Raw genomic sequence first — 26831 nt, 5'->3', positions numbered from 1 at the left:
CATAGTGACCTCAGCTCTAAAGACCATTGTGCTGCATGGTTAAGACAATTTCAAGAATTCAGAAATGCCAGTTTGACATATCCTGTACAATTGTTTTATCAAAGGGTATCTTTAAAGGTATATTCTCCAATATACCATGCATCTCTTTTATACAGCCTTGGGTCAATCAATCCATACAAGTCCTTAGTATCATTTCCTGCTATTCTGAACATTTCAGATAGAAATTCAGTGAACATATTTCAGCTGTTTTACAAACCGCTTGTGAATAGAACAGCCTAAATGGAAAGATGAGTGACAGCTTTCATGCAAGGTACCTTCTCACAGTCCTCAGCAGCCACACCAGTCGCCTTTATTCAGTGTGTTTTGGTTGCAGCACAAATTTGGCTTGACCAGTGTTACTCATCACTTCCAATGGCTACGCACAGACCTGTTCCCAGTACCAGCTTTACATGATAGATTTCAGATGTTAATGTGAAAGATGAAGTGTGATGATGTTTCCCCCCCATGCTGTGAGCCCAGGGAACTTGGAGTTGGTCATCTCATTAGTTAGTCTAATGCCTCAGGAGCATTTAATGGTTTCCTTTGGGTTAATAACATTAACAATAATGTAATGCATCTGCAATGGCCTGGGCTTCTTTCCAAAGCTGTACTGTTTAAGTTCAAGGAAAATAAAGGAACAGACACCTAAAGTGATTCAGAAACAAACACTTTACTGCTCTAAAAATCACTGGCATAATTCACTGGAGGGCACTGTTATTTCTGAGCCAAGAATTAACTAGCCTCATCTGTAGGAAATTGTCAGAATACATCTGAACACAGTTCCTTTTCCTCATACAGATCTTTTGTAAAATCAGTTCTTATTTTTCCTGGCTGGCAAAGCTCATTAGTAGTCTAAGTAAGATGCCAACAAAATGGCCTAATTCCTGACTACTTTTTTTTTTTTTGAAAGCTGTATTCATCTCCATAGTGTTCATAAAAGTAGCAATTAGAACATTTGCTACGTACAGAAATGGTACTTCATGTAATGTAGTGGTGTTTTTGTATTTTTGTGTTAACTGAAAATACATTTTTAATAATGTTCCAGAGCTTTTTTTATTAATACAGTTTCAGAACTGCATTCAGAGCATTTGATGCATAGACTTCCTCACAGCATGGGAAGAGATATGGTAATAATACTGAATTTCTTAAAGCATGTGGAGGCTGATCAATATTGTGTTTTGTGTACTGCCTCATATTGAAAGGATCAAACAGAGGCATTTGTGTGCCTATACCTCTCCATTTTGCAACATCTACATTGCAGCAAAAAAGCACCTGCCATCACCAGTATCTCCTCCTCTCTGCGTGAGTCACTTGTCCTTAAAACATGTAGGCTGGTAGCAGTCCTAATAGGTGCTGATCAAGATCATTTGGCTTAAAGTAAGGGAAAGCAAAACATATTACTTTTTTTTTAAATCCCCTTACCCCCAACAGTTACAGGGTAAAGAGTTTGGATGGAAGGGATCAGTGTCACCCCATGACAGACTTGCCACTCTGCAGTGATCCAGTACTATTTCAAAAGCTCAGCTTTCTTGGGATTTACTGGGTTGGCACTCAAAAGAAATAACCTCATCACTACCAAAATAGGTCCCAAATCCCATCCCTTTTCTAAGTCAATGCTGCAGCAATGCTATTATATGATATCAAGGGATCCTCTTATTCTAGGGGTCCTACCTCTCATCCGAGACATAAAACTCAGGTGAAAACTAAATAATAAAAGCACTGTATATCGCAGCTACTATCATGCATATTCCTCACGTTTAAACTTCCCTTGCAGTTTTAGAAAAGTATTCAAGTTACATTCTTTACCATATGTTATTTTTCAGTGCCTCTAATCACAATGTAGAATTCCCAAGTGATGTGACCTTGTAACCACATTTTTCTCCAGACATGTTTGCACCTCAACTGAGTCTGAAAAGGTTTTTTTTTGATTTAGAACAAATGCAGCTTTTAATAATTTCATAACATTTTAATATTAAAGATTCTACTATTAGTGTGTTTCATTTTAGAAGGCTGCCGGTAGCAATGCAGTCACCCCAAATTTTAGATTTGCTGAGGATTTGGTGTTAAAAAAAAAACTTAGGAGGATTACTGTCCTTTCAAGCTTTCTCATCCTTTTCTCATAAATCTATGTCTGGTTGCTTACAAGCAATCACATAACTGTTCAATAATTGGAGAGTGTAACTGAGAAGGGCTGTGACTATTAACTGACTATGGCCGTGTAGCCTTTTGACACGGTTCTGGACTTTCTCTTTGCTCTTCTTGCTCTTCAAAGTAAGAAGGAGCTTGTAGGACTTGCTTATGGAATGCTTGAAAAGCAAGCAGTTTTATAAATCTCAGACTATAATTGTATATAAGTAGGAAAAAAAAATAGAGGGAAAAACAAAAAGAAAGAGAAAAAAAAAAGTCATAAAGCAAGGGAGAGTTTCACAGAAGAGACATCAGTACAGAAAAGAAGCAAAATAGTGCTGATCAGTTGATGTCCTGACTGGCTGGCTCACACGGCTGCCAAGGGTCCGTGGGTTTCTCTGCCTGCCTCTGAGCCACATGTTGAACATATTTAGTAGGACAACTCTTGTGAAGTCCAAGAAAACAGTTCTAGAGAAAGCACAGAGTCAGGAAGCAAATGTGAGTTTGAAAACCAAAAGACTGCACCATGTGTACATATATGCACAAGAATATAAAATAGCCTCACCTGACATTTTTCAGAATCAACTGAGAATCTACTACAATGATCTTTCCATAAATCTGAAACAAGTCCCAGTCCTTACATTGTCACCACACAAAGTTCACATTATTTTGGTTGCTGCCAACCTTCATGCTGATTTTATTCCAATTCTATTTGTATGCACTCATAGTATGACAAATTATCATTTCCAAAAATTTCACAGAATTTAAGTGATGCTCATTTTAGTCAACTTCGGGTTACATTTTTAAGCAAGAGGCCTGATTCCTCACTACAGGTATATTCCCATAGCACAATGACATTCTACTGCGTGTGTCAGAAGCACTATAGAGACATAAATCACTGCTGCTCCAGACTCCCGAGCTGGACTGCCATGCTGTCATGGTTGAAAGCTGTCTGATATTACATTCTGCTATACAGACTTCAAAGTGACCAAACTATTTTATCCCGTCCCCCCTATGTCATGATAAGATTAACAGGATAGATAATCAGATACCAGAAAACTAAAGATCCATTTCTTTGTTCTAGTTGCTATCTGCATAAGTGCATGATGTAAATGTAAATGAAAGCCATCATCTATTTTTAAATTTTAGCTTTATACTTCACACAGCTGCACAGCTGTAGGGAAGCAACTGGTAAAATTTTATGCGATGACATTATCCACAATTTTACAATCTTTTTGATACTTAAGGTCACATCTAGAGACTATAACTTGTGGATCTCTTGTAGAGTACTACAGTTCCTTCTTCAACTTCATCTGTTTACATTCACACATTATCTTCATGCATCACAACCCTTCTTTACTTGGAAAGCATTTATACAGTTATTGTATTAATGTGATTGCACACTCTACAACTAAGTAGTTCTCCATATGTCCACCAAAAATAGTCCACAGACCTTGACCATAGGACTAATGTCTTGCAGAAGCATTTCCAAAAAAATCTCACCAGTTTTATGAAATTACAAGTTCAAAAGCCAAACTACGCCTCCCTTTTCTCACATGATTCTGCAGGTTTAAAATCATACTCTGTGTTTTATTTCAGTATGCTGCATTAATAAGATAGAAAGCATTAGCCATATGACAAACAGCTGTCATAACCATTTAGGAAGCATCATTTACCTGATAATTTATTTTAATCCTTCCCAGCATGAAATAAAACTGATTTGTTGTTTCTGCTGAGACACAATTGATTATTCTTGCCTAAAACCTAAAGTGTTTTCATTTATTAACAAAATCAGCTTGAGATGAACTTTAAAGATCTATACTCATGCCACAAGCCTCTATAGGGTTCATGTCAATCAAAATATTGTACTATAAAAGCAGATGTTTTTGACAGCACCAGTCCATAGCAATAGCAATATGTAGTAGCAATATAGCAATCTAGAAGCAAAAGCAGATTTTAGGTGTCAGTCTGTTAGGAATACACATCACACTTACTGCCACACAGACAAGAAAAATGGTCTGAGCAAGCATTATTCATCCTGAAGGGTTTTTTAATTTCAATTTTAATGATTTATTAGAGATGGTGAAACAATCTTTTTTGGATTTTGCTCATGTTTCTAGCCTTCACAGTTAATAATTCTGTGCTGAATGTAATATACTGATGATAGATAGCCAAAAGCTTCAGATTTATTCATGCAAAAATATTCAAGACTCCTGTTACAAATGCTGTTTAATGGCCATCTTTGAAAATTGGATTATAAATCACTCATTCAAAAAACCCTTCCTGGTATGTGCAGTTTTTTGAGATATAAGCTGAGGCTTAAAGATTCTTTTAGTTACAATGAGATGACCGGTGGAAGGCTGAGGCAATTGCACAGAGGAGAGTTCTTCCAGTAAAACCTTTGACAAGCAAAGAAGCCAATATTGTTATTAATTATTTTACGCAGCAGCACTCCTAGGGCTCTAAACAAAATCATAGCTTTAAGCTAGATTTTATACAAACATATTGAAGGATGTCTATTTGCAAGCTGAATACACAAAACAGATGAGCAATGGAGTGGAGAAAGTATTATTATCCCCATTGTCTAGTATGAGGCCTCAAACAAAGAGATGCCAGACTTTTCACTTCTTGAATTGCCCTTAGTTCCCCACTGGTTTGGAAAGGGAGCAGAGGAGCCATGGCTAAATCTGACAGTAAAGCAGACTAGGTGGGACTGCAAGAAAGATTCAGCTTGCATGAACCAAGCTCCTTCTGCAAATACAGAAAGCCTATATAGACCCAGAAGCAGAATTTCAGTAATTAGAATTCAGATTTCAGAGAAATGTCTCAATTTACAGATTCCCTGGCACCTAAAGTGAGGGAGGGCTGTGAATCACACTTGTAAGTATAGACACCCAGACTTCTGCTCTACATGCCTAGATCCTCATGAAAACAGTGGTCTATACATATTTCTCCAGCTTCAACGTAGAAAGCAAAGATTTGTATCCAACTGTGTTGACTTTGTGATGATTTGAAGTGAAGAAATTAAAAGTTTGCAATGCCTGAATAGTGATTTACTACTCAGTATTCCTATGGATTGGTTTTGTATTTTTTACTACTAGTTCCCCTGACAATTTGGGATTTATCTTTCCATCCATTTTCATTTCAAACCACATAAGAAAAGATGTTATTGACTGCTTTGTATTCAGAGACAAATTCCTCCTCTTATTACCGAATGCATTCTGACTGTGACTAAAAAAAAAGTGATGCACTTGATAACACATGGGGATTTAAATACCGCCAACTGTAAAGGGCGCTTCTGCAGACTAATGCACAGTTCCTAGTGATGCTTAGGCCTAATTGCTTGTGTCTGGCTGAAGCCACAAGCTTCACTTCCAGATTTTGAATATAGCAATTCTGAACAATCTCTCCATTACTTAAAAACAAAAAACCACACAAACCCCACAACACCTCCCTCCCCACCCCCCCTTGCCCTGCCCCACCCCCCCACCCCCCCCCCCCCCCCAAAAAAAATACCCAGAGAAAAAAAGAACACAGAGTAGCTTTTAGGATTTTGAATTCCTCCATATCTAAGGCATTTGAATCCAAGACATTACTAAAACCTACTTAAATACACAGAGTAGTTAAACTCCACTGCAATATAGAGCTGATTAACACATCATTGTATTTGTTTTTATAGTAGAGAAGTCATCCTAAGTGTTTAACGTATAAAAAGATGCAAAAATAGACAGCAATAGAAGCTCACAATATTTAGAAGAGCCAAGAAGAAATTAACAAGGAATAGAAAGCAACCAGGAAAGTGGGACAGGAGGATGGAAAAGGGAGACTGCAAGAAGTAAAACAAAATAGCAGGAGAAAAGAGACAAAATTGACAGCGAGAAAGGAGAAAAAATACTAAGGAAATACTTTTCTGACCATCTATTAAATCTTCTCAGAGAAATGGAAAACAAGAAAGGTTAAAGGGGGAAAGGTGCTTACACAACTATTACCAAAAGTATTTCTTAAAGGTCTTCATAATAATTTATATGAATTTTAAGTTTGCAAATTCTAGTGACAACAGCATTAGATATAGCAGGTCTTTTGAGGAAGTCAAGGATGTAAATTTGAAGTGCCTATCTGTTTGTAATTTCAGTTGTCTTGACTGTCTCATATAATTTGTTATGCTTTGTTTTTTCAGCATTTGCAGTCTAAAAATAGCATTCTGGTTCATGTCAAGTGTATAAGAGTTAATTATAGCAGACCATGATTGTCAATGCTGGGTGCCTGATGTTAGGCTCCCAAGCCTATGTTTGCATATTAAATAATTATAGCCTCAATTTCAGAATTGACTGAACTGAGTCTGCCCAGTGCAAACTTAATAAAATTGCTAAGCTTCAAATTATTACAAAAATATATATTGCTATTTTAATGCATAAAAAACTCTCCCATAGAATGCAAAGAATGCTCTGGTCCTTTTCCCAAAGGACTTTAAATCAATAGGTAAGATTGTATTACCACACTAATTTCCAGCAGTGAGATACCATTCCATGGGAAAAACAGCAATAGCATCTGGTCCTGTGTTTTAAATGATAGTAGAGACCAGATCAAAGGAAAACATCAGCTGTGGCTCCATGGCTTTCATGTGGCACAGAAGCCTCCTTTTCTTTTTCATGTGTAAAAAGAAGTGTCATTTCATTAGATATTTATTGCCAATTCTTTCTGACTTTAAATGTAGTATTCCTGTTCAGATCTCACGTATCTTCATATGTGCCATTTTATAATAATCTATTGTCTACAGAACAAACAAGGCAAACCAGCTAGCTATCTCTTACACTATAAGGATTAAAAATTATACATGTAGAAAAGCTTAAGCATACCACAAATGCTGCAAGAACTCAAAATCCAGATTTTTTTTCTATGCCAGGGGACTCCTGTTGTCAATTATTAGTTAGTAGTTATATCGCCATTACTGAAACGATATCACAGCCAAAAACTCTGGTTCCTATTGGATCTGTTCATTGCCTACCCTTTTCCCATTTGCTATTACAGCCCTTTTAGTCCTGGGTGAAATGTTTTCTGTTGCCTTAGCTCATTCTGTAATAAATGGATCACAACTCCAAGACACACAATCAGTCAGAACTGGCAGTTTCTCAACTCCAGTAAGTTCAGAACTGCATGAAGGCGAAATTACTTTTGTCCCAGAAGACTGATTCTTTGAGGTCAAGTCAAGCTCATTAAGGAGAAGAGTGCGCGGAAGTAGTGCTGTAGCCTTTCAGCTGCACCTACCATGCATAAATGCTTTGAATATTTTTATTTCCAAAAATGTGCAAATCCTTAACTATTGTACTGCTGGTGAATTGGCCAAGTAGTGCTGTTGGTGAACACATCTAGCAAATAAGCATAGTTTGAAAAACATTTAACTGCCTTTAGGAGAACAGGAGTCTCTTTGTGATTCTGACCTGTTCTGTGAGTTTGGGCCCATGGCAGTTCCATTCCTGCCATGGTTTCAGCCCCCATGTCCCACTGCACACCCTGTGGTGCTGGGCTGTCATACAACGCTTGGTCGCGCAATGCCGAGCACAACAGGTAAGGCCCTGGACCCCCCTGTCCTGTACATGACAACAGCAAATCCAATATAAGTCAGGCAGTTAAATCTATGTACTATTTCAATTTTAATGAAATGGAAAATACCTAACTTGCTGTACTCCAAACTAATGACTAGGTTAGTGCCATCAGAAGTTTTTTCTAGACATTTAAAGAACAGGACTAAACAAGAGAAAGAAACAGTTATTCATTCTGTCTCCTTGTTGAGTCAGCATCAGGATCCTTATTTTTAATAAGAAGATAGATACATTTATGCCTGAAGGACTAAGATCTGTTGAAGCTCAAGAGCTATGACAGAAATAAACGCCTTTTTTTTCCTCTTCCATTCAGTATTTACATATAAAAAGCATCTACTTTGCATATAGTTCCTGTCATTGTCTCTAACTGAATAAGAGCATATGCATAGTATTTACAGGAAAGAATGCTGAGGGATGCAATTGTTAATATAAAACATTATCTTAAAATCTATTTTGATGTGTTATTACCAAAAGCAAAAGTACACTCAAGAAGGATGAATGTCAGAAAAACAGTAAAGTGGCCTTATATTAATGCCTAGTGAAAGAGTACATTTTATTTGCATCAGTAAATTCTGTACCAGCTTGGTGGACCTGATACTATGTGGGACTTCGTGAGGCATGTGGGGGCTGTTGGTCACTCCAGCCATGGACTTCAGCCTCCAGTGATAAGAACATTTGCTATTCATCATCCTTCACTGCTCTCCTTCCTTCCTTGTTGTGAACATCAGCACAAGCCTCTGTCATTCAACTCATTTCTCAGTTGCATTTCTCCTCAGTTTTGAGTATCAGTCACATTCAAAATATGTCAGTCCTCCCACCACGTCACTTTGAACAGCCAATTTTACTTTTTTCCTGTCCGTATTAGGAAAAAGCCACACAGGTTCTCCTCATCTTGCACATCACCCACTGCAAGCTCCTCTCCCCTCTGATTTGCTTCCCCAAACCTTGCGCGCCAAGTAAAGCCCTTTCCAAATGCTACAGTCAATCCATAACGCAGTACAGTCAAGAAACACCAGAGTCCTGCAGTCCTGCCCTCCACACCACCTCTCTACCTCCAGTTCCTCCTCAACACCTCACTTCTGCCAGTAATTAAGGATTTCATAGCACGGGTTAATGACTTGATTGTCTCTCCCCAGATGTGGATCAGAGCCAAGATAAAGATCTAATCTCAGGTGTTATGAGTGGCAGTTGAAAAGAATTTCAAGTTTCCCTAAAACTTATTAAGAACTCCCTTGATTAAAGAAGTGATCTTAATGTTTTGCCAGCTCTTCTTTGCATTTTTCACCTAGCAGGAAATGAGTGGCACAAGAGAAACACTGCTACCCTCAAGGCTTTCTCATATACATCAGACCATTATCATCTGTCTGTTTTGTTTGTTTGTTGGATTGTGTGTTTTTTTTTTTTTTAACAGCGTTGGCGTAGATCCAGATGAAGATCTGAAAGCAGTAGCTGAAACCCAGGTATGTCAGGATTTTAGACATACATAATTAAAAATTGTTCAGTTGTTGGCAGATCACATTTGTCAAAATAGTGTTATAGCTGAAAATGTTTAAAACAGGCACATTCAAAATAAAAAGTAGCTGCAGAGTATCTTTATTGTAAAAGGTACAAAGAAAGGCTATATATTTTTCAATGTGCATGCACTCATGAAAATTTTGTAACTAAAATGTTAGAGAAGAAAATTATAAATAAATGTGAAGATATCATTACAGGTCTAATAAACAAAATAATAGAAATATCACCTTGATAAATCCAAATATTTATGACCTTCCAAATGCTTCATTTATGGAAATGAGACATCTCAGAACAGTGTTTAATACACTGCAATAAAAAAGGAGAATGTGTAACATTTAATTCTAGTAGGTCAGGGTTCTAAAAATATTTCTTAGTTATTTTTCACATGGAAACTTAAGTACATTGCAAACATGAAAACTTTAAACTAAAGGAGGCTATTTAACAAGCTGCAGCAGTTCATCTGTCACCCTCCCTTTCTTGTCATGCATGTACAGCATTGTTTCAGTTGCAGCATTGCCTGCAGCAACACAAGAAATCTGCACATTTCTGTTTCCAGGTAGCACCAGCCTAGGCACTGTCAGACTGCACAACTGGGACTGAGCTAGAAATCACACAACAGTGATATCAATGTAGAAAATGAGTTAGGAAAAGACATGAATAAGATACTCCATTCACTTGAAAATATATTAAAGATATCGTTAGGCAGAATTTTAATGTATCTTACATACTGAGTATTCTTAACGTTTACATATTTGCACATATCCAAAGGCATTTAGGATCTCAGCTTTCATTGAAACTGAATGGTATTCAGGTGCCTAACTGTCCTAATGTTTCTTTGAAAAAAAGGAAAAATAATATTATTCATATCTTAGTTTTACAACTCAGTCTCTATTAAAAGGTTGAGCATAACATTCCACTGTACCTTGCCAAGATGCTGATTTATTCTGAGTCTGAGGGGACTAATCACTAATATGACCCTCCTGAGCATCTTGGTAGGAACTCTTGCAATGCTTCTGCCCAAATTCTGAGCAAGGCCAGAACACAGAGCCTTCATCTACCCTTGACCGGAATTTAAGGATATATCATTTCAGAAATTTTCTACTTTGCAGTACTCATGAATTATCAAAGATCAGAGAACATTGATTGCAGTATAAAATTGACTGAACGTGTGTTTTGCCCAAACCTGTTTTCTTCAGAAGTCAATAACTATCTCATTTTCTCATTTTATTAAAAACAAGAATAATAATATTCATAAATAACAATAACACATCCAGTGTCCTGACTGTGCCCTGTGATTTAACACCTTTCACTGTTGACAAAACTCAGGATTACAACACAGGAGGTGTAAATAAATGTAACAACTTTCACGCCCTATCATGTCCAAGTCAGCATTCCTTATAGCAGTAAACTTTACCTTGGAAGATAATTTTGATGTTCTGATTATTCTTTCACCCCATCATATTCTATTTTCATTTGTCTGAACTTTTGTTTTTGACATCTCAATCTTTTACTATTTGAGAACTCTCTTGCATTCTCTATAGCCCTCTTTGTTTTAACTCAGTACCTATCACAGTTATTCAATTTATGTCAGGTTCTCTCTTATAATTTTCTCTGATCTCTCATTCCCCTTCTTCCCCTTTGTTGTCTTTTTTCTTTATTTCTAATACAATGTTTTTATTTAGTTTACCCACCTTTCATTTTCTTCCTGTGTTAGTGTGTCTTCACAGTGAAAGCAGCTGTTTTTCTTGCATATATCCCTGGACAAATAACATGTCAAGTGCCACCATCTCCCACTACCAGTTAAAGCTCGTGCTCAGATAAGCTCTAAACCACATCCCAACTCTTAGTGCTGTTAATTGGAGCTTCAGGGGGATTGTACCAGAAATGAGAATTGAGTATCTTCAAGAATAAGATGTTTATAAGACAGCAAAATTAGCGAGAAAAAAGCCTCCAGGCTATTCCCTTCCCAGCCAGAGTACTCAGCCAGAACGGGGAAGCTGCAAGGTCAGCTGTGGAGATTTGCATCTGTCTCCTCTGTGACCACTCTAACTACCAGGACATGGGGTATCATGCTGCAGGAACCTCTCAATCCATATCTGTAACCACACCTGGATTTTTTAGGGGCAGAAAAAGCCTTAAACACCTTCCACCTCATGAGTACTATGTCAGAGGCAATAGCAACTCTACGGTTGCATGGCCCTGTTTGGCCCAGTTTGCTGCCTATCACATAAATTCAGAGTTTAAACACCAAAAGCTAACTCAAGCAGAATGCAGGATACATAATTGCTAAGTAGAACTACAAAGATGATCTGTTAAAAAAAGGCAAAAGCTTTTAAAGCAGTGAGCTTTTTAACACATTTCCTATAAGCAAAGTTAGTCAATAGCATATTTTATTCAGGTGGTTAATGTTATCTTAGAAATTCTGCTGCATTAATCTCTATTGAGACAGTGAAAGAATATATTCTCTACAAGAATTTCTGGATATAGTATTGATCTTGGGAGAAAACTAAATAGCCTGCAAAACATGTAGCATTATCATCTCTGCCAAACTAATATTCACAGTTTATTTAACCATCCGTATATATTTATTAGTATAATAAGGAAATCTATACTTTCCCCATCAGTTTCATCTACCAGCTGGTTGGTGAATTTATTGCAAGTGACTAATGAGAGTCATCCCCATATGGGTAATTCCCAAGTAAGAAATGAGAAACGTTGGCATTCTCTCTCTTCCTAGAGAGAAAAATCATCCAGAAGATGTGGTGGGCTGCCTTCCCTACTTCTGCATCTCTGAAGTGCAGAGAGAGTTGAAAGTTACTTTTTAAGATCATAGGATCCAAAAATCTACAGTAGCCCAAAAGCATTCACATTGGATGTTTTCCCTAATTTCCAATCTAAACTCCTGGTGCATCTTGAGGCTGTTTCCTCTCATCCTATTTCTTGTTACTTGAGAAAAGAGACCAACACCCTCCATGCTACAACCTCCTTTCAGATAGTTGTAGACAGCGATAAGATCTCCCCTCAGCCTCCTTTGCTCTAGGCCAGCGGAAAATTGAACAGTGTCCAAGGTGGGGCATCACCAGCACCAAGTACAGGGGGACAATCAGTGCCCTAGTCCTGCTGGCCACACTAGTGCTGATACAAGTGCTGTTGGCCGCCTGGGCACACTGCTGGCTCATGTTCAGCCAGCTGTTGACCAACACCTTTTCCACCAGGAAACTTTCCAGCCACTCTTCCCCAAGCTTGTAGAGTCCCTAAGATCAAACTCCTTTCTGTGAGTACCTGCATGCAAGGTGGCACAAGCAGTGCCCACAGTGGTTCTTACAGAGTTTATTCTAAAAAGACAGAGTAGCAGACATTCAGAGACAATGTAGCTACGCCAAGAATCCAGCTGCGCCTTTGAATCCAGCTTACTATTCAGTCCTCCAAAGGACCAAAATGCTCAAGAGCTCAATACAAGCTAGGAATCAGGAACAGCATTAATCATGGACACCACATGTATTACATAAATTAACTCTCACAAGAGACACAGTCTTTCAGAATTCTCACATAGACATTTGGAGTACTGCACCATAAATAGCTTAAAATCCTTATAGCAGATATGCGCAGCAGAGTACTAGTGCTTTTGGGCATCAGAGAGTAATCAAAATCCCAGATCATACTAATCATAAGCCCTCCAAGCACCAAAGAAACCAATACAGTGAGAAGCAGAGTTTGCCTTCTTAAGGAACAGCAATACAAATAGTTCTCCGCAGGCCTCAGGTGGCAACCAGTGCTTCCAAAAAGAGGAGCAGTAAAAGATAACTCACCGCAAACAGACACCGCTGGCATAGACCACTACGCTGTGCCCAGGAAGTTCACTGTCACTGAGGAAACTCTGGGATACGTGAGACTCCATTTTAGCCAAGGCAAAAATTGCACTAACCATAAACTTCAAGAACACAGTCACAGCCTTGAGTAAACAGGGCTTGTCCTTCCACAGGTGGTATTAATACCCATCAGAAGAGCTGCAGACCTGAGTGACAATCACTGCTGGCCTATAGAAACCCCTAGTAGCTAATTATCATTACTGCTCCCTGGACCTCAGAATTCTGCACCACCTGTGGTGGTGCCCACTCTGGCTATTCAGGACACTTTTCCAGATCACTAGTAGTAAACCCAGTAATGGCTTTGGATGCTCTTATTGTTCAAAACACCTGAAGTAGCAAGGGGCCACAGCCAAGTAGCATGCAGAGAGTATCTCAAAGACTGCAGACATAAAATGTTGTGATAGAACAAAGGGTAATGGTTATAAACTAAAAGAGGGTAGATTTAGACTAGATATAAAGAAGAAATTCTTCAACATGTGGGTGGTGAGGCATTGCAACAGATTGCCCAGAGAGGTAGTAGATGCCCCATCCCTGGAAATGTTCAAGGTCAAACAGGACAGGGCTCTGAGCAACCTGGTGTGGTGGAAGATGTCCCTGCTCATTGCACAGGAGTTAGAATGGACAATCTTTAAAAGTCCCATGCCAACCCAAACTAGTCTATGATTCTATGGTTTCAAACTATGACCCTAAGTAAAAGGACAGTCCATCTATCTACCTTTGCAGCACACCCCTGAATTAGCTTGCAGAATGGAAAGCAGCACTTTGAGTCTTGCTTACTCAAATCATGTTCCTCCCCCCTGGAAAGAAGCACAGAAAGAAAAGTAGCGTCATAATTATTAGAATATCATGATCCCTTTGGGAATGACATTTTGTTAGATGTACACAAATAGCATCTGATCTTGTAGGAGTAAACTGAAGTAATCCCACAATGGCAATTAAATCAAAATATCATTTTATTGATCTCAGAATATAGTGCTTCTCAGCTGCTTAATAAAATTGGAATCATTAATAAAAGTAAATGCTGTGCTCTTCAAATGAGTATTATAGCAATGAGAAATGTGCTATATGAGCCAATTTGCTCCAAAACTGATTCAGAGATGACATTTGTGTGCCAAAGCAGCTTTTTAAATTCAAAAAAAAAATTTAAAGTGCAGTTAATTTTCACTTGGCTTGACATGTATTTTTAATATTGGAACTCTATGTTTTATGTTATAAAAATGCTTTTCACTTTATTCATTTGTTTATTTTGCAGAGTGCATCTAACTTGGATAAAAATACAACCAAAGATGAGAGTGCATGGCTGTTCAGAATATGGTACGGTTTTGACCACAAGTATCCTTTTCTGTTAAGCCATAGATCAGGGCTGTCCAACTCATTTTCACCAGGGACTACATCAGCCTCGCAGTTGCCTTCAAAGGGCCAAAGGTAATTTTAGGACTGTATAAATGTAGGGATAGTTATATTTATTCAGGAGTTTGACACTCCTACCATAGATGATAGTTGTATTACAACTAGAACCTTTAAAATAGTTAAGAACCAGAAAAGAATAAATATTATACTTTTAAAAACAAAAGCATCATTCAATGTGTTTAGTAAGGAGAAGAAATATTGGAAGTTCAAAGAAACAGAAAGTCTAGAGAAGCTTGGCCATGCAGTGATATGTACATTCCTGATTGAGGCTATGGGGAATAAGAGCAAGCTAAGCAGCTCCACCCTACAGTAGTATATAGACAATAGCTTTCAATAAAGTAACCTTTTTAAATTCCAGGATAAAACTAATCCATTATTAATCAAGAGTTTGGGAAACCAGGAACTTGGACGCGGAAGCAGCCCAATGGCTGCTGCCTGCCCGCATGTTCAGAAATTGGTAACTACCCAAGAGAAAGTAAAAATAAGTCAGCCCTGGTTTCCCCGCGCTTCTTACAACAGAGAAAGATGCACCCATTGTGAAGATGTAGCTCCCAGGACTCCCCTGGAGCTCATACTTCCTCTTCCACAGATTCTTGAGCCTTTGTGCTTTTATTCTCATTCTTACTGAGGCACATGTGGTAGAGATCTTGAACATGGGTGTCTAATGCTTTATTCTAGAAAGTCTGGTTTACACATCTTTTCCATTTCAATAAAGTATTTTAAATTTTTTTTTTTAATATCCTTAAAAAGAGCATCCTCCCAAAACCAAGGTAGTACATGCACCCTTTGACATCCATGCTGTCACTAATGCCTGTGCAAAGATGGTAAAACTACCATTCTAATTTATTGCCATTTTAAACTGACTCTGCAAAGGCTTTGCTTAGCCCTCAGTGAGATCCCACAATAACAATCATGCCCTAAGGCTTTAACAAAGATATACAATAAACATAAGAGAAGCCCATCTGCTGATTTCCATGCATAGTGGCTCAGGAGCTAAACAGACAAAGCTCTACCAGTAGGCTCCATTATTCAATAGCACATCTCTTGGGCCATTACCCTGCACTACTGAGTAGAGATTAATGCTCAGGCTACATGTATGTTTTTCTGATACCACCTGCAGCAAACTAGGATGAAATATTCTGGCTGATAAAGTCATAACTCTTTGGGAACACAGCTTCCTTAGAGAATTCAAGTGAAGTTATCCTTCAGAGACTTTTGATAGAAAACACATTTTTTTTTGGTTAAGAATGGATGTATTGCCCTAATTATCTATCAGACCAGTTTTAAGGGCCAAAAAGCACTTAGTATTAAAATATTTCCCTATGACGATTCCTCAAGAATGCTTTGAAATAGTAGGTGAATACTATATATAAATAGGTAATGTGTTTACATGTTAATGCTGAGTACCACCATAACTGGCTTTAACTACCACTCAGCCCCACTTCTTTTTCAAAAGGAATAGCCTGTGCTTGTGGTATCTTAGAAACTCTGAGTCAGAAGAAACAGATTAACAAGGAAAAAGTTTCACTCTGAAAAGAACAGGAAAAAGAAATGTGGAAGGAAAGAACAGGACAAACACAAGTTGAAAAAAAAAAAAAAAGAGAAAAGATACATGAAAGAGACAACAAGAGTCAAGCAAGAAAACAAGGGACAGAGGCAGAAGGGAGAGAGAGAGAAGTCAATATGGAGAAGACAGACAAGAGTACATGCAAAATGAAAGGACTGTAGAATGCACCAGAAGTGCCACCTCTCAGGTTATTCTTTATGGTAGAAATCTTGAAATATGAGTGTCTGATGCTTTATGCTAGAAAGCCTGTTTTCTGTGCCTTCTGCATTTCAATAAAATATTAAGTGATTTTTTTTAAAACATTCTTAAAAAGAAAAAAAAGTTAAGTGTCAATCTCTCTTTCAGCCAAATCATAATCTTCCTTTAGAATTTAGATTTTCAGAGATTATGTCCCTGCCATTATCCTAAAATACATTTTTATTACAAATAATGCTTCTACATTTTACTAATCCTGGAAATATATACCCATATACCTGCACAGAACAATGGTTCAACCCAGTAATGCTGTGACTCACAGCTCTGAGCATTTCTTTGGTGTGACTATTTCTGAAATACATTCTTTTCAGGGAGAGAAATTATCCACCCAAACTTTCTTTTGCTTTCCCCTGCCTAATGTTACAAATCTGCACTGCTAAACTTTGAAAGAAATTGTCATGCAGCACAGTATTTATGCCCAATAAAAGATTGCATACAAGATTATTATAAAGCTATCAAAGAAAAAATACAGCAAAATAACCCGGTTATATATTTTGAAAGCATAAAAAACTGCGACAAATCTATAGTTTGACATTTTCTCTTCGACATTACCACAAATCTACCCACTCTTCTGGCAATACCATCTCTTTGCCTATTTATTTCACAAGGGAAAAGAAAGAGGGAGGAAATATCACTGAGGAAATGAAAAAGTTATACTGTTCCTTGCTGACCTTATGAATGATTTCCACTTAGTTCAGCAGTCATAGGCAATGGCAACGTGCCACGCTAGGGTAGAACTAAACAAAAAAGAGCTTGAAATTCTATTTGAGAATCAAACTTGATTTTTATTCTGAAAGAAACAGTAGGAGGCTGATCCAGAGCCCACTGGGTTTGAGAATGCTTGTTTAAGCAAGTGTCTTTGCATCAGGTATTGACACCTAAGAAGAACATTCCATACTTCAAAATCTAGACTAAGAAATGTTAATAGAGGAATAATAAAAATTAAGAACAGATCATTTAAGTTTTTAGAGGTGTCCTCTTGGCTTTTCATCTCAAAGTTGTCCCATTCCAGAACATCTGACAACAAAATTATAACTTTGTGGGCTACCAGCAATTTGCTTTTAACTCTTCTCAGTCCCAAACCTCTTTAATTGCTTACTCCAGCAAATATCACTGGGTTTTCCCTGCCTAGTCCCAAGACATTTACACAATGTCTAACTAGAGTTAGAATTCCTCCTCGACATAGGCTTGTATTCCCAGTTACGGTCTGCCGCAATAAAATGAAGATAAAATTAGGATGATAAAAGTGTCTTTCAAACAATCTTCACCTGTTTTTCCAGCTACTTTAGACAAAGTTCCTGCAATCATTTCTGGTTTAACTTGATTTTATACAAGGCTTTACTCTTACACTAAGGCTTTTCTCTCTGTATCCATATAATTCTTTCTCCTGCGGGGGTATTTTTCCCCTCACTGGCTGCTCTGTAGCATCCATCAGGAAGATGACTACGCTGTTCTCCCAGCTTCTCACACCATACACCGAGAGGAGAAGGAAGGATTTGGGATTGCTTCACTAAAACACAAAAGTGCAAAAATAACTGAAAATGAAGATAAAAAGACCATGATGTACATGCTAAGATATTTCCATCCATAAATGTTCACCGTGTTCATAAAGAGAAGCCTACATTATGTTGCAGGATATGTACTATAATAGCACACACAAACTTGCATTGAGAAGAAATAGTTACTGCATAAGAGGAGGACGTGTGCAAGATGACAACAGAAGAGAGCAAGAAGGGAAGGAAGAGGGTCCAAGGCTTCAAATGCATGGTAAGTTTCTTAAGTACTTGATAAGTATTAAATTGCAAGACAGAGGCCTTGGGCCCACCTGCAGCCAAGTCTAATCATTTCTTTTCCCTGGCAACGGGGTGAGGATGAGAGTGTGATGTGGTCCTCCAGGAGTACTAATGCTGCCCATCTCTGGCAGGGTGAGGGGTGAGAGGAAGCACAAGAGATACAGCAATTGTTCTTAGCTGGCCAGCGTGGGTATCACGAGTATTGCAATGACAGGGCTTCCGCACCTTGGTGCTGCTCCAAGCTACCAAATAGCAACGAAGCTTACTAACCTGCACAGAGCTTTGCTTTTCAAGTGGCTCACTTGCACACTGCCATGAATAGAGTAGAAAAAGAGCTTTATCCTTCTTTACAGATTTCTTTTTCAATCTGAGGAACTAATATTCAGGTGCACTGAACAGAAGCAGGAGGCTGGGACAGAGTGAGCCAATTCTCCATAAAGCAACTTCTGAAAGTGTTTCTACTTGAACTGCAGTTATCCATCATTCAGATGCATTCCTTTCAGTTTAAAAAAAAAAAAAAAAAAAAGGTTGTTTTTGTGCCTTGCACTTACCTGAAGTCAATCAGCCAAAAAGAATTGCACTATTTGCAGACTCCAAAAGTTTATCCTCCTTAACTTATCAGGGTAACTATCATTTCATTTCTCCTGTTCTTTGTATGCGGATAAAACAGACATAATGGCTGCCTATTGAGTAAAGTAAGTACTATTCTGTGCCTGTGAGAAAGTGGAAAAGCTACTAAAAGCAGAAGAGTGCTGCAGAGTGAACGGACAATCAAGGGAAAATTCAGCATTTTGTGGTCTTCAGGTGAATTTTTCTTATGGAATGACTTGCTACTCAGAGACAGACATCTTTGGAAAGAAAAGGCAAAAGGCTAGAAGCATGTGTGTGCGCACCACTGGTTTTTGGGGTTGGTTTGGTTTTTTTACCTGCTGGAGAATGAAAGTTTTCTTAATTACTAATATTCTGATTTGGTATTCTTCACCACTTCAGTGCCAACAGCAAAATAGCACCTAGTGTCCTAGTTTTGGACCAGAACCTCATTTTGCCAGGAAGTTTTCAAACAGAAAAAAAAAGACAATCTTATCTCAGAGAGACTTCAGTCTAACCATGAATCAAAGAAGCATCAGATAATGCAATGTGAGCAAATTCAGGTGCCACAAACAGTAGAACTGGCCAGCAAGAAAGGTAGATGTCATAGCACGGACATGCCAATAGAGCACAAGGGTCAGTTTTGCAGCTGTTACAAATAGATCATAATAAAAGCTGAGAGGAAACACAAATCTTAGTAAATGAATTATAGTAGATGAACATGAACATGACACAAGAGCAGCTGACTATATCATAAGGCTTCCTCAAACACCGCAAACCTTGAACAGTAGAAGGTCCCCAGAAGGTATTTTATTATGGAAACAATTGCCTGAACTTGGCTCAAAACTCATTCAACTCAACAACACATTTTCAAGCACATGATCTAGTAAACTCATTGTTCTTTTTACAGCACAGATAATCAGTATGTCTGATTTGGTGCTATTTCCCAACCCTTTCCAAGGACACAAGATTGTTGAAACTCTGCAAATTAACCTGATGAAGGAACATGGCTAACGATTAACCAGGATAACAAGTGACCTCAGTTTGTCCTCCATCCACAGAAAGAAACCTGGGTAAATAATTCTTACACAATTCCACACTAAATATGTAAATCATTCTCATCTATAAATTTCTCTCATGTCAATTCTTTGAAAAATCTCATTCATGTCCAGGTATTTTTTACAAGAAAAACAATTACTAAACATGAGTTAAAAAACCAAGTGTGAATGTGAAAATAAATATAAAAGTTTCACATGAAAAAAAAAATCATCTCTAGTTCTTTTACAATATGACATATGATCCTTTTCACCCTTCCATTACATAGAGACATATATAGAGATTAATTGTGATAGTTTCTTGATATTTTTATTGCAAAATATAAACATTTGAACCCACCCTTTCCCCATCATCATCCTGAAGAAAGCAGGGAGCTGCAGCAATTTTGATTGCACAAAATATAATCAAAAGGAAATATAGCGTGAAATTTTTACTATTCAGGTTTTATATCCTGACACTAATTGAGTACTTTGCCCCCCAAAAAAAAAAAAAACACACACTGACAAGGGGAGGGGAAGATAAGAGAAAGATAAGGTTCTTTCTCATTGTCTAATTTTATATCTTATGTCACAAATTAAGTCATTCTGGAAAATGACTTTTTTTTGCCAAGGTTTTACTTCGCTGGTAGCAAAGCCATTCTATCAAATTCCTTGATTTCTTTAAAACCTTCCCAGAAGTATGCAATGCTTTTACCTTTAAAGAAAGAAATACATAGGGGAAACCTATGTGATTTTTTTAAAGCAATATGTAAGCTATTGTCAAATCTTTGTTCTCATCCACCAAAGACATGCTGGGCCAGGTTCTATTTTCCATTCTTTGCATTGAATGGTCATTGATTTTTATTTTTTTTAAGAGTTTGGCATGGTATCTAAGGCAGAACCTGGCTCAGTGTAGAATCACCATTTAACAACATGGCTCATTTGATGCAGCATACCTTTTGCTTGTGCTGTTCAAGGGGTTCTCTCAATTTCTGACAACAAGGACCACAACTGAGTATAAAGACTGTTTCGCAGACTACAGTGGCCCCAGTGTAAATGCATGGGGCTTTATGCAACTATGTCATTTTCTTTCATGCAAAAATATATTAAAATGTGTTAAAATCTGCAACAGATAGAAACATCAATCCTTATCCCAAAAGGAGTTCTAAAATCTAGAAGTAAAATTGCTCATAACAAATATAACATTTTAATCTTTCCAGTGCAAAACAACTCCAAAGCTTATTTTAAAAATGAAAACTTTCATAAATGTTTCTGATGCTCATCAACTGCATAGGAGCCTGGCAGCCCACTAAGTAGGTCAGAAAGCTGACAGAAGAGTAGAGAAGTGGAACTGGAGCCCTAATAAATCTGACTTTTGCAGGGCTCTCAGCAGAGGCTGTTATTGTGCCTTCCACATGGTTTGCCAGAGCTAGGGGAAATAAGGGAAAAGGGGCAGGGAACAGGTAAAGCTTCCATCTATAACGCTGCTGAAGCTGCCTTTTTTTTAGATTCAGCAAACCTGCACTTTAGACACAGAGACAACACACTGCCTATGATTCATTCCTTCAGTATGCGTAAGTGGCTGGCATTAAAGAATCTCAGTTCTGTGCACAGCACCACTCCATGCTCCATCCCTGCCTGAGGGTGAGCAGCCAATCCCCCTGGCCTGGGGACCCTTGGCATGACACCCCAGAGCTGAAGTACCTGAGCCATTCCTCCCAGATCACCAAGGGTGGCTTCTCACACTACTGAGCAAACCAGCAGATGCTCACAAGTCCCACCCAATGCACGTAGCACTTCGTACAAACAAGGCCTCGGTCAGACAATCCAGTTTACAGAACTGGTTTTGGTTTTTCTCCAAGTTGCTTTCCAGCTGTAGGAAGCCACCATATACAGCACTAGCATATTGGACAGCATCAAGATTTACACTTTGGCATAGGAGAAATTCAGCGCATACACCAGTCAGAACCAAGTACAGAAGATTCCTCTCATAGGCATATTTTATACAGAGTTGCTATATTAATAGCTGTTGACCAAGAACCAAATATTCCAGCACGGACAACTCAAAAAAACTGCTACTTTTAAAAAGACACCATCCAGTTCTGCAGCTTTCTTCTACCTGTATGGCTGGCTGTTACAGTACCTGTCAAATCAAAATACAGAACTTGAAGGGGTTGATCTAAAGCCTAGTGAAGTAAATGGACTCACAGTTTATTGATTTCAACAAATTATAGGCCAAGCCGCTGTAGTATCTGATTTTACTGATAAGTATTAATCATTATTCCATGTGACAATTTTTTATTTTCTTTTATTTTTTTCCTCCCCTTCTCACTTTATTATTATAGTGTATTGTAGTCTAAATGTACAAAGAAGCAGAAGCCAAGGCTTGTTTTAGTCCACTCAAGCATGAAATTACAGTTTGTTGGCTCACAATATTTAACAGCACCCAGGAGACCCAACTATGATATAAGAGTACAGGAAGCTTATAAGGCAGATTTAATCAAGCATAACTTAAAACCTTCTTTCAAGTCACTTATGTCCCTGTATGTGCAAAAAGTTACTTTGAATTACATCTAAAGTGGTTTTAAATGTTCTTCTGCATGTATATCTTTCATTGTTACCTTTCCAGTCATTTAGCACATATTAGAATGCTTAGACGTGCATGCAGCACATGCTGCATATATAATAGCATCTATAAATGGCACTTTTACAGCAGCAATTGTCACAGCAAGATATTTCCAATTATAACATCAGCTAAGCAAGAAAATGGTAATACTTCCTAGTAAGGGTCTATTATTAATGCTAAATTACAGTGGTATTCCTGTAAAAGCTGTGAGACTAAAGGAATTCAGGATGATTAAGGTTATTACCAGAAACGCCAAAGGGCACATTAATGATTTTCTATTAGAAAGTATTCTTGAATTGAACTCTTTTACAGAAAGCTAATATCTGGATGCAAAACCCTTAAAGTCATTGACATGTTCCAGTACTTTCAGTGGGTGTGGATGAGGCTCTCAATAGAGGTCCTATTTAGAAGCTTAGTCTGTATTTTGGCATTCTTCCCATTTTAGGTGGTTGCTCTGGAAAAAGCACTGTTGGTATCCTTAGTTTGTGCTGGCTGTGATAGTTTTGAGTTGAGTTCAACTACTTCAACACACTAACACAGAACCACCAATAAGCCTGAAGGAAATGTGCAAAGGAAAAAATTGTCTGTCTCTAATTTTAAGAACACTTTGGCAATCAGTGATTCTATATAATGCAATTCTTGGCAGAAGAGAAACTCAAGAACTGGTTTTTGTTTTCTGACATTGAAATAGGTGTCTGCTTCACTAGAATGTATGCATCATCACACACAAATACGTTGTGAATCAACCAGTCTCAGTATCAGTTCTAAATGCAGTGCTTTTTCTGAAGGGGATGCTAAGTGAAAGGGGAGAGGATAAATCAGAAGGATGAAAATACTGATTTAGGGCTGAATTCACATCTGCATGAAGTATTAGAGCACATCATCACATCTTATGAACTCACTTTAATAATTGTTAGAGGATCCAAAAGTCCTGAGCAGGAGAGACAAATGCTGCCTTTCATCTTAAACTCTACTACAAGCTCCAATGGAAGTCAGTTCATAGTGCCTACAGAAACAAAGCTTCTTAATTTAGAATAGCAGAGGAACAGGTGGCAACACAAACATTGTTGGGCACTTCCTCTGTGGCTTGTTCACAACTGGTCATATGGGTGCACAGATGGAGAGTAATAGACTGTAAAATAATAATTTCAACAAAGTGTATATAGTTTACCTAAAAAATCATGAAAGTAACATCAAAATTTTGTGGGTTCAGTGTTGTGGAGCTGCTATTCCAAAAAGCAAGAAATACTGTCATGAAAGGTTAGGAAATGCATACTTAATTACATTAATAGATGGGATAACTATTTTGGTCTTATGATCATGGGATCATGGTCTTTTTTTTTTTTTTTTTAGCTTGTCCTATTACTCCTGATGAAAAAAATTGTTAAGTGTTTATTTAAAAATCATTGCAAAAGTTGTATTATTCATGCAGACTTTTTTTTTGTTTTTACCTTCCATGTACATACATACTAAGAACATACTTTCGTGCTATGAATGGTAAAACCTCACTGAGATTCTATAAAGTTCCTAGCCAGCGCTGATGGACTTTGAGTGTTTTGCTGTCTGTTCATTAGAAATTTATAGGGGTTGTTTTATACAATCTGCTAAAAGCAACCCGGTGTTTTTCTGAACTGATTCTTTACCGTGTTATGATACTTTAAGCATTTAATTTTGGATGCAGAAGTAGGGAAAGCCAATTGAAAAATGAAACATTTATCTACACCTTTTGCAATATGGAATTTCTTAAAATAACCCACTGGCATCAACCATAATCTTTACATTTTAAGCAGCAAATTGTTATTCATTATATCCTTGTTAGCCAAACCTGCTGAGTACTGTCTATTTTAAAGAACAGACAGCTCCAGCTTCACAACATCTATAAATAGTTCAAGAAGTTCCTTCCTTGTTTCATTTTGTGTTCAGTGCGCTGTTAAGGACCTGGGGTCTAAATTCAGAGATGACTTGAACTGCAATTGTTACATCAGTGTAATACCATTAATTTAAGTGTAGTCCATTAGTCTTAGTTTACACCAGTACAAGAGAGGCTGTCACTGCATCCAGCCTTCAGGCTTTCCACTACACATCTTTGCCTTCAGTGTCTTTAGAGCCTCAGTTGCACTAAGTAAAACAAAGCATCCCTTTTCATGTCCACTGTTTCCCCAAAGTACTGGGAAAGAAATTCCCTCTATTCTACAGCGATTTAATTTGGATTCCTTGAGAAGAAAATATGGAGAAAGTGGATTTTTCCTCAGCCATTGCACTACCCTGCACAGCCTCAGTCATGAAACCGCTTCTGCTTCCTCATTCTCCAGTGATCAGCGTCAGCTGGGAAGGGGAAGCACAGAAACCTGATTTACACTTTAACTGTTGGCAGAACACCTAAAACCAGTTTGAGAAATTTTGAGTAAAGGATAAATATTAGGATAAACCCTAATATTTTCAGTGTGATTAAGATAAGAAATGATAGACCCTTCTCTAACAGGGAAGCACAGAATCTGTTTTTACTCATAAAAAATCCAGTATGATTTATTCAAAGGTTGAGTCCTCATTAAAGATACAGAATAGTGCATGTCACAAATGGTTAAGGCTTTGAAATTCTTTGTGGATTATTCACTGAAATTTGCATTGCTACACAGCACAAACTATTTTTGGATTCTGCATAAATGGAATATCTAATATAGAATTACATTATAATGAAATATGCAATAATGCAAGTACCCATAAAGTGCTTTTCATGTACTGCAGGCATCCAAAAGTTTCAAATGCATAAAACACGATTACCCTTGCTGCACAAAAGACTGCATGCCAGGTTCATGAACATTTATTTAAAACTCAGATGTAAAAATACATATGTAGTCTGTTAATACATAGTTAAACTGCTGATGATACTCCATATCATGGCCAGTATCAGTGGGAACTGGAGTGAATCAAGATTGGTCTTTAGGGCTTGGTGCTTCTAGCTAAACCAGAGATGTATACTTTGTGCTATGCAGAAAATGCTATTTGTTAATGATCCATGAAAATGCAGATAAAGCAACTGTGGATCTGATTGTTCCACAGGTTGCTACACAAATTTAAAGAGACAACATAAAGATACATTTATGTTTCATTATCTGTGATACTCAATTCAATGATACCTTGAATCTAAAAATTAAGAACAAAAATATGAAAAAATACATGTATACATACATATGTAGTCCATACAGAATGTAATAATATTTTTCAGCTGTCATTTCCCTCACTTTCATTCTCACTTACACAGCAGTGCAGCCCCAGCAGCGGGATTCTCTAGGGAAAGCATTGCCTCAGCACAGGCTGCTCTGAGTCTTGCCTGCAAGGATACTCATTCAGCAAACATATGCAGTTGATTCAAACCCTCTTGGGCTGACAGGAACCAAAAATCCTGGTATTTCACTTCCCAGATCAGTGGTTTAACACCTAGGCTATTATGTAAAAAATGGCCAGTAACTCACCTGGTAGCTGAAATTTTCTGGTTGAGTTCACTACTGTCTCAATGAGTCAGGGATGGTACAAGGACACCTAACTTATCATGTCACTCTAAGAAATAAGGCAGAAATGAAATATTTCCACAGCCCTCTCCAAATTACAGTATCTACCTCTTTGAAGCCTCCCTTCCCAGCTCAGGTTGTTTCTTAGCATACATAGGGATATGATTATAAACCTAAGGAGATTTGTGGATAATATTGCAGGTGAGTTGTGGTTTATTCTTAATAGTTTGGAATGCCAACTCTGTTCATTTTATCGGACTATGCATCTTCAGCAATATTTCCAACAACATAAAGGATAGCTAAAAATTACATTTTTATTTTAACTTCCTATATAGTAATAGATACATCTACATCTCTATGTTTTGGCTTTAGGGTCTGTTGCTACCCATTCAACAAGACAGCCATTTATCTTGGTGTTTTTACTTTTGCACATAGAAGAGCTAGATCCTATTTTGTTAAGCTTAAATACATGGATTCTTACATTATGAGTACAACTATAAAATTAGCATTATGGTCTTGGACTGCTTTCTCAGTCTTCTGTCTACATACCCACCCCTTGCAGAGAACAGAACAATAACCTATTACCTACTCCAATAATGATACACAGTGTTGTCCTAACATTAGTATGTCTGATACAAATAAAGACCTCCTGGGCAAAGCCTTTGTCCCTCTAGTCCAGACACACAGCAGTTCTTCTGAGAGTGCACAATACCACTTCACACAGTGAGATTAACAATAGGAGTACCTACTGATTTGATCAGACCAAACCTGACACAAGGCAGAAAGAAAGTTTGGGGTGTGATTTCGTGCACGGAGTGGTAGGTCCAGTCAAAGCAAATGAGCAAAAATTGTTATACATGTGCTGGCAAGCAGTCATATGCTTGCTTTGCCTCCATGTG

The 26831-nt window shown here is 37.8% G+C and overlaps 1 protein-coding gene across 4 annotated transcripts in view; it reads left to right on the top strand.

The window, feature by feature from the left end:
* Positions 1–26831, top strand: part of SLC9A9 (solute carrier family 9 member A9) — a 193556-nt gene that overhangs the window by 128498 nt on the left and 38227 nt on the right. Inside the window, exons 13-16 of one of the 4 annotated variants that reach the window (XR_011740503.1) lie at positions 9178–9226; positions 14403–14464; positions 17808–18149; positions 19674–19836. Coding sequence is in view for 2 of the 4 variants with exons in the window: in XM_065844628.2 (XP_065700700.1) it covers positions 9178–9226; positions 14403–14482; positions 15997–16093 (226 nt within the window). In the remaining 2 variants the exon portion in view is untranslated. The other 3 variants (XR_011740502.1, XM_065844628.2, XM_065844627.2) reach the window with 3 other exon arrangements.

This window comes from Patagioenas fasciata, chromosome 9 (assembly GCF_037038585.1).
Source record: "Patagioenas fasciata isolate bPatFas1 chromosome 9, bPatFas1.hap1, whole genome shotgun sequence".
NCBI lineage: Eukaryota > Metazoa > Chordata > Aves > Columbiformes > Columbidae > Patagioenas > Patagioenas fasciata.
The sequence above is the reverse complement of the archived record's forward strand: the minus strand, read 5'-3'. Positions and strand labels throughout refer to the sequence as shown.